Here is a 14,794-nt window from a genome sequence, read left to right on the forward strand (position 1 = left end):
TTTTCTCCTATGCATTTTACTAATTGTAGCTTTTGCTTACATAAATCAAATGAACTTACATAAAATACGGGTTAGTAATGAAAGATTTAGGTAAAACTGAGCAGCTAAAAGTTACTTGAACATTTTCTTAATACACCTTTCTTCTTTTTTTTTCATCATGTTTAACTAAGTGAGACAGGGAATATGTCTAAGGCTGTACTCACTTTGACAAGAATGCTCCTGCTGACTATTGTTTGCAGTGTTGGTTTTGTTAATCAATGAATTTCTACTTTAACCCTCTTCAAATTATTTTTAAAATCCTGCTGTTTCTGGTGTTCTTTTATGTTGCAGGGGCACTGCAGGACTTAGGGTTTTTTGATGTAAAAGTGTAGCTGCAAACATCTGCTCTGATGCTGTATGCACTTTACAAATTGATAGTTAATTCCAGCAATAAGTGTTATATAAGACTATGGGAAGAGTCAAGCCTGCTGTCTTAAAAAAGGAATGTGAATAGCAACGAACAAACTTTTATCAAACAAATTAATTGCTAAGCTGTCTAAATCTTCAGAAATTAATTATTTGGCTGAAAAATTAGGGAATGATGTAGTAAATGCAAAATACCAGGAGAAAAGACTGTCAAGGGCTATGAAAGGAGAGGGATGAGCCTTAATATCTTTGAAGTAGTTGAGTGAGAACCTTGTAGTGTGTGCTGTGTGTGCACTTCTGAATCACTTCTGCTTCACTTGGTTGAAAGTCTATATTTCAAGTACAAAAGAACCCCAACCCTGTAAATGTTGTTATTTCAGTTTAAATTGCACCTATACCCAGTTGAGAGTGTGGCACCATTATACCATTATAGTGGTGGTGGGAAAATGCGGTTCCTGAAAGTTGTTTGAAGAATGAGAAACTGGAGTGGTTAATGGGCTCCCTTGGACAGCAGTCTTTCACAAAAGTAAAATAAAAATTCTCCTCTTCACTTCTTTCAGCATTAAAAAAGATCCTGTTTGGTTTTTTTTTTTTTTTTTTTCAGGTAGAGTAAATATAAAGACATAAATTAACAGCAACAGAAAAAAAGAATAATTCATGTACAAGAATCTTATTTTACAGAATTTCATTTATGTATTCTGCATTTTCTAGATGAAATAATTGCCTGAATAAATTTTCATTCTGTGGGTGCCTTCTGTTCCAGATCCTACTTGGCTTTCAACAAATTTGGGAATTTTAACTTGCATTGAATGCTCAGGAATCCATAGAGAACTTGGTGTTCACTATTCCAGAATGCAGTCACTTACATTAGATGTGCTGGGAACATCTGAACTTCTGGTAATCAAATTACTTTTATTAACTTAAAAATAGTACTGCAAAAAATTTCTAACACAAGTATATCTTTTGTCACTTTAGCATGATGTTCTCATCCTGAAGTTGTCTCTGGATAAACACAATTTAAGAAAGCTTAATTTTTGAAGTTTATTGGAACCTTCTGGAACATAGTGTCCTACTGTAAACTTTTCCCTTATCTTAGAATTCAAATTAGTAGAGGCTTAATATTTTTTGTGTTTTCAAATCTTTTTATTATGAGTTGCTTTTTAAAAGAACTGTCTGACATATAAATGTGCTTCAGATTAAAAATTGGAGGACTTCACAAATACTTAACCCATTAATTATTTAGCATTATTTTAGAAGATAACTTTAATCCCCAAAGGAAGAAAATGTATTCAGCTTTGCTACACGGAGAAGTTACCACTTAGCAGCTGCTCCATGACAGTTGGTACGTGTGTTCTTACCCAGCATAAAGTATTTGCATTTATTGTATGAATGTCTTGATGGATTATTCTGCAAATTATTTGTTTGTGTACTAAATCCCAGAAAATTCACATCCAAAAAAAGTCCCTAATCTGTTTGTTATTGTTGACATAGCAGCAGACCAAGGAATCATAAGAGGTCCCAACTCACATTTTCTGTTGTTCTCTCCTTGTTACGTGTGTGACTAATAACTGAACATGTTTATTAATTGAGTGGGATTTTGTTTTTTAACAGCTTGCAAAGAATATTGGGAATGCTGGATTTAATGAGATTATGGAATTCTGTCTTCCAGTTGATGAGGTGGTCAAACCTAATCCAAGCAGTGATATGTAAGTAAAGAGCCACTACTTCTGAGAAAGGCAGGCATTTAATTTAATATTGCTAAGGGGCTGTGACATTATGGTTTGCACTGGCAGGCAATGGAAGATGTGTAATATCTTATTTATGGTCTTATAGTTGAGGAGTAAACCTTTCTTCTGATGCTTTGCATGCCTGTTTTATTGAGTTTTATCTGACTGTACCTACTCTAATAGTAAGGGATATCTTACCAACCCTTTGAATCATGTTTTTTGGGACAGAAACAAATTAATTGTGACTTGTTTGGAACTTTAAAGTCATACAAGGATAGGGATTAAAACCAAAGCAATTAATTTTGTGTTATTTGAAAACAAAATAGAAAGAGTAATAAAGTGCACATTTAATTGAACGATACAGAACAGCATTGAGAAACTACACCTAGGACCAGAGTCCATGTGGAATGAAGACAGAACATTTAACTGAATTCCTCGAAAGCACAGAACAGTGATGGCAGAGATACAGCAAGGACAGCTGCCTACTTGGCTGGATACTACTCATCATGAAAGAGCTAGTAAACAAAGCAGAAACATATCCAGAAGAATTGGCTCTGGATGAAGCTGATTTTACTTTAGGTGTATTTTTAGCATTCTGACAAAACTAGCGTTAAAAAAGGCAGTTTAGGTAATTTTTGACTACTGTTATCTGTAGTAGCGCGGCATGCGCTCTCCTCGCCGCGGCACCCCGAGCGGTGCCGTGCTGGGCTGCGAGAGGGAAGAGAACGGGCGGCCGCTCCCCCTGCGAAGCTCTGCTGTCCCAGTCGGTGGCGCGGGGACAGACGGAGGCGACACGGGACTTGGGGGTGAACAGGATGGTTTTATTCAGCGAGCCCCAAGACCCCCTCGGGGGCGGGAGCAGAGGTTTTATACAAGAATTCAGGGAGACAGGTATAGGAACAGCAACCAATGAGGGAATAGCAGGGGAGGAGTTTAGGGCAGAATTAACCCATCACAAACCTGTCAGGGGAAGCAGGGGAGTGGAATAACACAAAAAAAGCAATAGGGTTTCGAGTCTCACCAAACAGACAGGGAATGCTCTGGAAGCAGAGGAGGGGGCTAGGATGAATGACAGGGAAGGTTCCAGGAAAAGGGGTAGGGAAAGGGAAGATTGACAACTTGGAGATGATGGAGTTAGGGGAGAGCTAGGGAAGATTGACAACTGGGGAGAGGAGGAGATTGGGGGGTTGGGGCGGGGGGGGGAACAGATATTGAACAAAAATCAAAGACACACCACCACAGTTATCAATAATAATGAAGAGTATTAATATGAATAATTTAAATTACTAATAATTTTATCATATGATGAATCAATATAAGAACACTTCTAAAAATTTGTATTTTAAAAGATAATTTACTTTGATACCTCTGCTTATCAAATTTGGGGCTATTTTATTGAAATGAGAACCTGAATACTATCGATTGCTTTATGAACAAGAGTTATCCATTGATTCAATTTATTATTTATTGGTTTTTTTTTACTTCTTGCCCATTACATAGTAACTAGATTATGAGGTGTGGCTTTGTTAATTGTCTTCTGTGCAATGCTGCGTTCATCCCAAGAGCTGGTAAGGAGTTATGCCAGGTGGCAAGTAAGCTCCTGCCTTGCAGTGATGGGAAGAGGAGTAGATGTGTTACTGGGCATCTACAGCAGAAGTGATAACTTGTGTTGAGTCAGGTGGACTAAGCTGTCATCTTGGTTTAGAAATATGGCTAAAAGGTCCAACACATCCTCCCTGTTACAGTTGTGGTGAAGAGTTTAAAAAACATACTCACTGCTGTGAAGTCAAATTCAAGGCCTGGATGGTCTGTGCAGAGGTATAAGATAGATTTTTGTGTTTGTTTGGGGTTTTTTTGGGTTTTTTTTTTGTATCCCAAGCCTTCCATCCCTTTCCAGCATGTGCAGGAGTACCAAGTCAGGTAAACATAAAACTGCAAGACAACATAAACCAGCATTATGAAGCTTTGATTTATCTTCTATACATAGAGCTGGATAGTCTTAATCTCAACACCATCACAGAGTTTGGAGGAAGAAATTTGTGGTCCAAATTCCTATTGGATATTTTATTCATTTTCTGTAACTACATTTCATACTTGAAATATGAGACTGCATGGTTACATGAATATTTAAAAAGAAAAATTATCATAATGAATTATTTCAAATAACTTGCATGTATTTATGGAAATGCTAATGTGTATCTTCAGCTGAAAGTTATAGAAGTAAATCATATTCAATTTCAGGAATGCAAGAAAAGATTACATTACTGCCAAGTATATTGAGAGAAAATATGCAAGGAAGAAGCATGCAGACAATGCAGCTAAATTGCATGCTCTTTGTGAAGCAGTGAAATCAAGAGACATTCTTGGATTAGTTCAAGTGTATGCTGATGGTGTGGATCTCACAGAAAAAATTCCACTGGCCAATGGCCATGTAAGTGTTGTAAATTTTATTAGACAAATTGTTGTAAGTGCAATATGCATTCATTAATTAAAAATTATTTGAAATAATATCTGAAACACTGTTCTGAGGGCATGTCCTTTTAATGATGTAATTTAACAATAAAAAAAGAAGATACTAAATAGTTTAATCTAAAATTATTTCCAAGTAATATCTTATTTTAAATTTATTAAAATTAAACATTAAATAATTCAATAATCCATTAGTTTTCAACCCATTTATTTATTTATTTACTTTAAAGGAACAAAAGTTTTCACAGATGTTTTAATGGTAGCATGTTTGAGTATTTTGCAATTACGTGTTTTATTTGATTTAATTAATGTCTTACTTAAATTTCTTCTTCTTCAGAAGAAGAAACAAATATCTTTTTTCATTTTATTCTTAGGAGCAAGATGAAACAGCACTGCACCTTGCTGTTAGATCAGTTGATCGAACATCCCTTCATATAGTTGACTTTTTAGTGCAGAACAGGTAAGTATGGAAAGCTAAATATTGACATTGCTTTTATGTAAAGTAATATAAATACTAAATAAATACAAATACTAAAGTACTAAAGCTGTATTTGCAAATGTAATTTGATTATTTGAAAATCTTCTAATGAGAATGAATAATAATATAGGGTAGGAAACTTATGTTTAATTACCTTTTTTCTTTCTTGTACTCCAAAAGTGGCAATCTAGATAAGCAAACCTGTAAAGGTAGCACAGCCCTGCATTATTGCTGTCTAACAGACAACGTTGAGTGCCTCAAACTGCTGCTGAGAGGGAAGGCTTCTATTGAAATAGGTAAAAGGGTAATGTGTACTTCAATTTCCTATTTGTCATTGCTTCAGATAAGAAACAGTGAAGTTGGAATAAGTGCATTTTCTTCTCCATTGTTTATCATAACTACCTTCTCCATTGTTTATCATAATTCTGTAAATCATTAGAGAATCAGTATTAAGTTTAAAATTGACTTATATATTACACTTAGTTTTTAAGCAGGTTTAGAGTTTTAATTGCTTTGTTGTCAGGTTATATACTGCCATTTCATGGCGATCTTTCATATGTGTGTATGGCATGTTGAATTGCTACTGCTTGTTGTGTTCAGACGGTTGATGTGAGTTGGACCTAGCTATAAAAGAAAGAGATGAGTTTTCATGTGTGTTGCTCTAGTACTTTACTATGCAGGTTTGTTTTTAGTAATGGACTTGTTAATAGTGACACTTCTCATAATACATTTCTTTTTTTGCTGTAATATAGCAAATGAAGCAGGAGAGACACCACTTGATATAGCTAAACGTTTAAAACATACTCACTGTGAAGAGCTGGTGAGTATTGTGTCATTGTGTGTGCATTTCATGTCTGATCATTTAACAGTTTACAACTGAATATTCAGTGAATATATTCCAGATGCGATAGTGGTGTAGAAATAGTTATATCCTCAGAAATAGTCATATGCTAACATAAATTTATATGCTTTTAAGGAGAAAACAATATTTTTCTTTACACGCAAGGCAATGGTTGAGTCATGTTTTCCTGGAGGTATTTAGAAATGGTGTAGATGTGGCACTTAGGGCTATGGTTTAGTGGTGCATGTGGCAGTTCTAGGTTGAACTTCATGATTTTAAAAGTCTTTCCTAACCTAAATGATTCTGTGAATTTTAAGTGTCGGACATCTCCTTGAAATCTAGTTACTAAAGTACTTTTTATGTGTGAAGGCCATGGATGAAGATACCATTATCTTGTTGCCCAAAGAAGTTGTGGATGCCCCATTGTTATTAGGGGGGTCAAGGCTTCTTAATAAGTCACTCTGATTCAAGGAAACTGCCATTGCAGTTAATGTCTTTGAACTGCAATTTCTAAATCAAAACAAATGTAATGTGGTGCTTCTTATCAGAAAATGGAGAATGGTTCATGAAATGTCTAGTTACTTTTGATTTATTTGTGTTGTATTTGGTAACACAGCTTAATTTAAATTTACTTCAGTGCAGTAACTTTCCAGATTGCTGAAATCAAGAGTCTTCCTATTTGTGGACTTTGTTTACTTTTAAAAATGTTGTTTTAAAATAAGTACTGCCCATAAGTGTCTGCAGTCATCTTTTTTTTTTCCTTAGCTTACTCAAGCACTGTCTGGAAGATTTAATTCTCATGTTCATGTAGAATATGAATGGCGGTTACTTCATGAAGATCTGGATGAAAGTGATGATGATATGGATGAAAAGCTGCAGGTTTGTATCAATATTATTTTTCTGTACACATCTGTGTAAGTGTGATGTTCATAATTATTTCAATAACTTTGCTTTTTACTATAGGTATGAAGACACTGTGAAATAATTTTTTGTAGTAAAATGCAGTAGTTGGGTAAGAAAACTGAATAGTTTTTGTAATCTATGTCAGAAAATCTATTTCATGTCTGGTCACATCTGAAATTTAAGTTCTTTTAGTCCAGAATATTTCATACAAGAGAGACTCTAACCTAAAAGAAGGTTAAGATAATTTGACTGGTTTCTGCTGTTGTTGTACACCGTGGCTGCCTGGTCCTGCCTCAGGTTTTGCCTCCACTCTGGCACACATTTGTCTGTCCTTGTACTGAACTGCTTCAGTTTGGTGAGCCAGTGAAAAGCTGAATCATAAACATGAAAAAGAATTTCTGCTGGTTTAGAAAGCAGAAGGTGTGGGTTGAAACAAGTCCCAGAACGAGGACAGTGGAGAGGTCAGGGAATGGAGAGTGTTAGCCAATGAGGAGTGAGGCTGCTAAGCCAAAGCATGGGTAGGGACTATCATGTACATAATTCTGATAAATCTTGGAGCTATAATGCTGTGCTATAGCATATCTAAAGGCCCTACATGATGAATTCAGAAGTAATAATTGAATGTATTCAGAGGAAAATCAATTGCTTGTTATATATATATGTATAGGTAATAATGTTGATTTAAATCTTTATTCTGCCTAAATGCTATTAGTATAAATGATTATTTTAATTTCATACAGACAATATGTTAGTATGGCATATGTATCCAGCACTGTTTCTGAAGGTATATTTTTGCTTTCTGGGCTGTGGATTGTTGAAGCCCATTGCTGTACTAGCCACATTAATTTGTAACTCCAGCTATTTTAATTATCATTTGATAACAGTAATAACAATGCTTGCTGTTGAAACAGGAAGAATAATGCTAAGTGCAGAAGATTGCTGTAAATCTCAACAACACCTAATCAGATAGAATTTGGTAATGTGTGTGGGATGAGCAATGTTCCATCCCAGCTGCCAATTGAAGTAATCTCCCGAATTTATGCAGTAATACTAGTGAGCTAAAAAGAGTTTAAGAGAAGTTTTGGCTACTCATTTGTTGTAGGCTGAGTGACAGGTAGAATACTTAGATGAAATCTTGTCTGGGTTTTGAGGGCATGATATCCATTTGGGATTTAGCTCTGCTGAATTTCAGATGAGGCTTAGGACCTACAGTTGTTAATTTCATTTTGAAAATACTGACGGGTATTTTGATGAAGGTAAACTTTACTTGGTACAGTCTGAAAATCTATACTGGTTATCTATAGAAGAATAGTCTTGTGTATATAGGGATACAGTATTATCCTGTAGCAGTGTACTACAGAAGAAATGAGAATATATTAATAGTTTTGAAGTGCAATTGACGTTTAATCTTTTGTTGTTGTTGCTAGGGTGCATTGTTAGGGCGCACAGTTACTTTGTCTTGAAGAGGCAGGTTTTAGGTTATGTATTAAAAGCAACAAAAATGCATTTTAGAAGCCTTTTTTTCTTTCTAGAAACTAATAACTTTCTATCAACTAATACATAAAATGAGTGCAACTAATGTGGTATCAATGAGTACTTTTTTTTTTGTGTTTAAGCAACCCAGTCCCAACCGGAGAGAGGACAGGCCTGTTAGCTTCTACCAGCTTGGATCAAACCAACTTCAGCCTAATGTAGCATCATTGGCAAGAGATGCAGCAAACATTGCTAAGGACAAGCAAAGAGGATTTATGCCAAGTATATTACAGAATGAAACATATGGAGCAATACTCAGTGGCAGTCCACCTTCCATTCAGCCTACAGTACCTGTTACAAGTAGTGCACCTCCTCTACCTCCAAGGAATATTGGCAAAGGTACTAGAAAATATAATTGTATATTAGAAGAACAGGATCATAATTTAATTTTTTAAAAAAATAATTTTGGGGTTTTCTCTTACAGTTATTTAATACAGGTAAGTATTGGAACAGTTATTGATGGCCTCATTTTATATCATTGCAGTGAATCTACATAACGTGTTCTGAGTTTGGTTTTTGTTATACCTGCAAGACAGTACACAATAGAGTTTGAGAAAACAATACCCAGATAACCTCACCAGAGTTAAACTGTTTATTAAAAGGATGGCTTCAGTCAATGTAGCTCATCAATTTTTTTTGTTATATTCAATCTTTTCATACTTCTGTTTCTTGAAGACGTCGTTGTCAGAGTTCACTGTAAAGATAAAATTTCAATAGCATTCGTATGTTGTGAAACTTTGTTTAAGATCTCAGAGAATGGAGAGTGTATGCAGAACATGAGATTTTAACCTTGCAAATTCTTCTTTTAATAAATACATGCTTCAAAGTTGTTCAAATAAAAGTGTAACTGTCATGATGTGGAGAACTGGATGATTTTAGTGACCTGATAGCTGACTGAAAATACAGCTTCCAATTACTTGTTGTCCCGAGATCAATAGAACAGCATAAAAGTTTGTGTCTCATCCTGATTCGGAGGGTTGTGTGCTTGCAAAATCTACCATTAAAGCTGGTGCTGTGAACTTCAGTCCTATCTTCATATGTAATCTGTTTGCATCACAGTAAAGAAACATAGAGAAATATATATAGGTCCTCTTAGTACAGGTCATATTCAATGTGTTTCATTGTTTTAATACCTTTATTATCCACCATCTTGCATGGAGGCTAAATTTATGTATTCAATTCAATTCAAGAAAAGTTATTATTAAACACATGGTTTTCTATGATGCTGTATTCAGACTCTGAAAGAGGAGATATGATCAGGAAATGTTCTGGGCACACATGGGTGACTTCTGTCTTTGGGAGCACTGTGCAGAGGTCAGAATGTAGGACTCCATGCACCAGTGATTGTGCCTGAGATGGCAAACTGATCTTCTGTCTAATATGAAAAGTCAGTTATGGAATGGCTGCATAAAAGGGGCAGAAAAAATGAGGACAGTTTTGGGTTACTTGGAAAGGGTAGCATGGGACTGGGGGAAGTTCAGTCACATGTAAAACTTAATTAAGGCAGGATAACTTTAACATTTCACATGAACTTGAAGCTTAATATCTAGACAACATTTTTCTACTTGATGGAAAGGAATGTTTTCCTCACCAAACAGGAAAATTTACACAAGGAGCTTGCTTGGTTTGTTTAACTGTTAGATTCTATCTCTGAATTAGTAAAAAATTTAGTAGTTAAAAAGACTGTTTTATCCTTTGATATTGCTTTAATCATGGCCAATCATACCCACAGTTTGCCCTGATTAAATGACACATTTCAAGAAGTGTCATTTTAATTTAATTCCCAGCCCCAAACTTCTTGGCATCACTGTAATAGAACTCATGCCATGAAGACATGCTGCCTGCCTTATATTATTAGCTCATATCCTTTACTCTAGCAATGTATTAGCCTACTAATTTTTATACTTACTTAAAAGCTATAATAGTATCATTGACCGTAGCTTCTTGTCAATTGCTGATGTTGTTAATGTTATGCTTATGGTGTATTATTACTCCTTTATCCTCATAGCTTTAGGCTGTTTTCCAAGTCTTCTGAACCTTTTATGCTTTTTCCTGCAACCTAATATTTGTTCATACCTTACTTTCTTTCATCTTTTCTTTATATGATACTCATGTGCTGAGGAGGGAGAAATGGCATAATATGTGCAAAATACTGGCTTTATAAAGAAAACCTGTAGAGTGTTTTTATGAAAAGAGGAGGCAGCTCTTCAGAATGAAATAATTTAAGAGGCTCTGAAGTAGTACTTTGTGACTGTTGCACATCTAGTTATTATAGCTTCTTGCTTGAGTGAAATTCAGGTTTCATTTTGTTTCTAAGTCAAAACTGATGTTTCACTTTGAGCAGCAATGTGTGCTCATGCTTGTGGAAGAGTGAAGTCCTCTTCTTGCAGTAGCTGAGAAAAGTAGAGTTATCAGTCAGGGATTAAAGAAGGTAGTAATATGTGCCTTTTGCCTTCTTACTGAGAAATCTGCTTTTTCGAATATTGATGTATTTTAAAGTAATGACTGGAGACAAATTTTATTTAGGTAAAGTGTTAGAAGTTCTGGGTGAAGTTTTGCTGTGTAATTTTTAACACCAGACTGATTTCTGCTCTGGCATTCCATTGGGATGCAGTGACTATACTTGATGAATATGGTGTTGCTAAATATAGTGGTCTAGCCACACCATTTCTGAAAGCACGGTGTGAATATTAACACTTTGTGCGTAGGGTAAGTAATAATAATAATGCAGTATTTTCCTCTCTTTTTAGTTCAGCCTTCAGTTCTTGGCAGTGGTATTCAGACAATTTCTTCATCTAATGCAATGTGGAAGACAAATTCTTTAGGAGTGGAAAGTATAAGCAGGCAGAGGTCTTCATCAGATCCACCAGCTATTCAACCCCCTGTGCCGCCATTGCGTGTAACATCTACAAGTATGTTTGCACTTTCCCCTGTTTTCCCTTCTACTGTATCTAATCGCAGTTGGCTTATTTTTCCATCTCCACAACTCATACTTCCTCTTTTGGTGACTGTGGCTTTAGCCTATCGTTCCCATCCAGTAACAAACTGTCTTCTCTGATGCTCCAGTGAGGACTGTATGGTGTAGTGCAGGGTTAGCAGGAAACACCATCTATTACTACAGCTAAAGGGCTCATAATTTTATATAGTTTTAGTGCAGCATTTCTCACTAGTTGTAAAGGTGAATGTTACATGTAAGCCTGGAGCTGTGTCTCCACATTGTGCTTGATTCTTGCAGACCACTGGAATACAAAAGGATGTTTTAATTCATTGCCAGCTGCTGTTGTGATGGCTTTAAGAATTGAATAGCAATTTTAATTAATTGCTAAATCTAGTCTTCTGTTAGTTGTGAATCACAACAAGATTTTCAGAAAAGATGTTCCTCTAAATAAAATTTGCCAGATATTACTCACTTGGTTACTTTTCTGTAAAACACAGACAGAAGGCATTGACTGAACAAATAATATTAGCACTTTAAAAGATGTATTCTGATCTACTGTTTTCAATAATGTGACTGACTTTGGTAAAATTTTCTTTACTTGCACTTCAATGCTTGAATAAATTTAAATGCTTGTGAGGTCTCCAACTTCAACTAGATGAAACTAAAGGTAAATTACTTTCCAAAGAGGTCCTCCTTTCGTTACACGTAATAAAGCGTTTTTCTTACATGAGGATAAGTCCTGTAACAGGGCAACCTGTAATGAGAACCCAGGAAATGAAATGGTAAATAGAAATTTAATTCCATGTTTCTGTCTAACTTTCCTATATAGATGTACTTTCTCCAGCACCACCACCTCCAGTGGCAAAGACAGCCAGCATTATAGAAGCTCTGAACCAGCAATCAAAACAGCAGCCAGCTCCTCCACAAAACAAGCCAACCCCACCACCACTGCCCCCACAACCTCCTAGCAGAATCTCTCAGAGAAAACCTATTCCTGGGTAACTTATGTCATTTTAGCCTTTAATATACTTAATAATTTTTAATAACTTAATATATAAAGCATGCATGCTTTTGCCAATGATGTGTTCTAGAGTGTGGGAATGAACAGAAGGCAGATGCTAAGGACATAGATGACAATGATTACTACAGTAAAAACAAGACAGCTTAGTGTTTTGAGGTTATATGACTTGCAGAATATCTCCAGAATGCCTAGCTATGATGGAGATTAAAAAAACATTAAAAATATTCAATTGCTTATTCTCTTCTAGCAGCAAATAGGAGATAATGGGATATAATGTCTGATTGTGCCATTTATTGTTCACATGCTTTGTGTATGTTCTGTTCCATTGAATCTTTTCATTTGTGGCAGAAGTAGAGAGACCTGGAAAAGAAAAAATAACTTTTAAATTTGCAGAGAAATAAGTTAGGAAGGACAAATGCACTGGAAAACAGAATCATATCCAAAGCATGCTTGAGAAACTGAAGGAATAGTCAAGGGAAAAGAAGGGTGTCATTCAGTAAGCAACTCTTAGTAATTAAGATCAATCAACTACAGGAATGAAGCATGGAGAACAGCAGAGTATGGTAAGCAAAAGTCCTTAGAAGAAGGATCTGTAAGAACATAGTAAGTAAGGCAGAGGACCTAGTGCTGTTGTGGAATAATTAAAGAATATAGTTTTACAATAACCTGCAAATGATAGGAATTAATTCTCTCAACTGTCTCAACATCAGTGGTGCCTCAGCAGGACTGCTGTGTTCAGTTTGGGGCATTGCAGTAAAATGAAATACTGAGGTGGGAACCAGGGGAGATCAATAAGGTAATGAGAAATCTAGAAAATAGGGCCTTTGAGCAAATTTTGGAAGAAATAAGTTTTCATTTGCAAATTGGAGCTGAAAGATGAAAGCAACCTTGACCCTTAAGTTTCTTTTTAGCCTTTTTTTTTTGCATGTACCATGCTAAAAGGTAGACACAAATTTTTGAAGCTTTCTATAATGTACAGACTAATATGGATGCATAATTTTAAGAAAAACATAAAATAACAGTGAAAGGAACTTCAAATCTCAGGAAAAGACATGAATTGTAATAATCAAACGTATTATTTTTCTGCCTTTTTAAAAATGAAGTACAACTTTCAATTCACTTCATTAGAAATACAGAAGAAAATTAGTACTTTAAAAAGCAAAATAGCTGTCACCAGATTTTCCTGAAGACATGCTAAGACTTTTATAATTTGGAAAGTACTCTATATTGGTTTTTTTTGAGATCTTGTTTGTTTCTGAAATTAACCAATTTCTCACTTTCTGCACAGGACTGAGAAGTCATCTGGCTTAACAAACAAAGGGCAGACCAGAGGACTTGGGTCTCTACAACAACCTGGTAATTGTGGTTTAGAGATTTATTTTATTATAGTTAAGATGTCATAGCAATCAAAGGGAGAGTGTGAGTTTGCTGAGGTTTTCTTTAATCTGTTCATATACCTTACATATTTAAATATAATCAGTGCTGACATTCTTCTTGTTTCTCTTTGTGATTATGTAGGCCCTGATGCCTCAAGTTCTCTAGCATGAACAGAGCTATGGGCCAAACAAAGTCAATAATGGGACCATGTAATAAGCATAATCACAGAATGGGTGATGTTGGGAGGGACCTCTGCAGGTTATTGGATTTAACCCCTTTTCTCAAGAAGGAACAACAGGGGTGGATCACACAGCACTGTGCTCAGAGGATGGAAACTCCACAATCTCTCTGGGCAGGCAACCTGTGCCAGGGCTATATCACCCTCACAGTGACCAAGTGTTTCCTGATGTTCAGACAAAGGCTCCTGTGTTTCAGTTTGTGTTCACTGCCTCTGGTCCTGCTTTTCAGCCAAGTGGCCTCCAGCATATACTGATGCATGGCCTGTTCATTCCCCAGTGCAGGGCATTGCACTTCATTGCTCCAGATTCTCCCCTGATGTGTGGAACAGGTTTCCTGAAGACCTGTCTTGCTAGTAAAGGCTAAGGCCAAGAAGGCATTCAGTAGCTCAGTCTTTTCCATGTACTTCCTAACCAGAATCTCATCTTGGTTCAACAATATGTCTGCATATTCTCTTATTTTCCTTTTGTTACCTATGGATTTATAGAAGCCCTTCTTGTTGTCTTGGACATTCCGTGCCAGATTCAATTCCAGCTAGGCTTTAGCTTTTCTAACTTCACCTTAAAACCCACTCAAACAAAGGATGCATTTTGAAAATTTTTGTTTGCATATGTCATAAACAAGGTGTCAGATGCGCATATAGAACAGAAAAATATCTGCACTGTCTAATGTCTTAGGTAGTTGTGTTTGGGAAAAGTGGCATTTTTGGTAAGGAAAAGTATAGAATTCTGTTCCATTATTTAGAAAGAACCAGTAAAAATTAAATACTCATGGGATATAAAATAATTTATATACTTTTAAGAATAATTGGTTTGGTTTCAGTTGATACCATCACTCTTACTTTTTTTTGAAAGCATGCCTAATA

At 35.8% G+C, this 14,794-nt stretch overlaps 1 protein-coding gene across 6 annotated transcripts in view; it reads left to right on the top strand.

Moving 5' to 3' along the window:
• Positions 1–14,794, top strand: part of ASAP2 (ArfGAP with SH3 domain, ankyrin repeat and PH domain 2) — an 82,836-nt gene that overhangs the window by 59,764 nt on the left and 8,278 nt on the right. For 5 of the 6 annotated variants that reach the window (XM_021525431.2, XM_077782418.1, XM_077782419.1 and 2 more), the window contains 11 exons: positions 1,169–1,302; positions 2,017–2,111; positions 4,374–4,563; positions 4,976–5,061; positions 5,260–5,375; positions 5,832–5,899; positions 6,686–6,799; positions 8,440–8,695; positions 11,107–11,268; positions 12,124–12,292; positions 13,604–13,671. In XM_021525431.2, coding sequence (XP_021381106.2) covers positions 1,169–1,302; positions 2,017–2,111; positions 4,374–4,563; positions 4,976–5,061; positions 5,260–5,375; positions 5,832–5,899; positions 6,686–6,799; positions 8,440–8,695; positions 11,107–11,268; positions 12,124–12,292; positions 13,604–13,671 — 1,458 coding nt within the window. The remainder of the gene's footprint in view (positions 1–1,168; positions 1,303–2,016; positions 2,112–4,373; positions 4,564–4,975; positions 5,062–5,259; positions 5,376–5,831; positions 5,900–6,685; positions 6,800–8,439; positions 8,696–11,106; positions 11,269–12,123; positions 12,293–13,603; positions 13,672–14,794) is intronic. The other variant, XM_021525433.2, reaches the window with a different exon arrangement.

This window comes from Lonchura striata, chromosome 3, assembly GCF_046129695.1.
Source record: "Lonchura striata isolate bLonStr1 chromosome 3, bLonStr1.mat, whole genome shotgun sequence".
In the NCBI taxonomy this organism is placed as follows: Eukaryota; Metazoa; Chordata; class Aves; order Passeriformes; family Estrildidae; genus Lonchura; species Lonchura striata.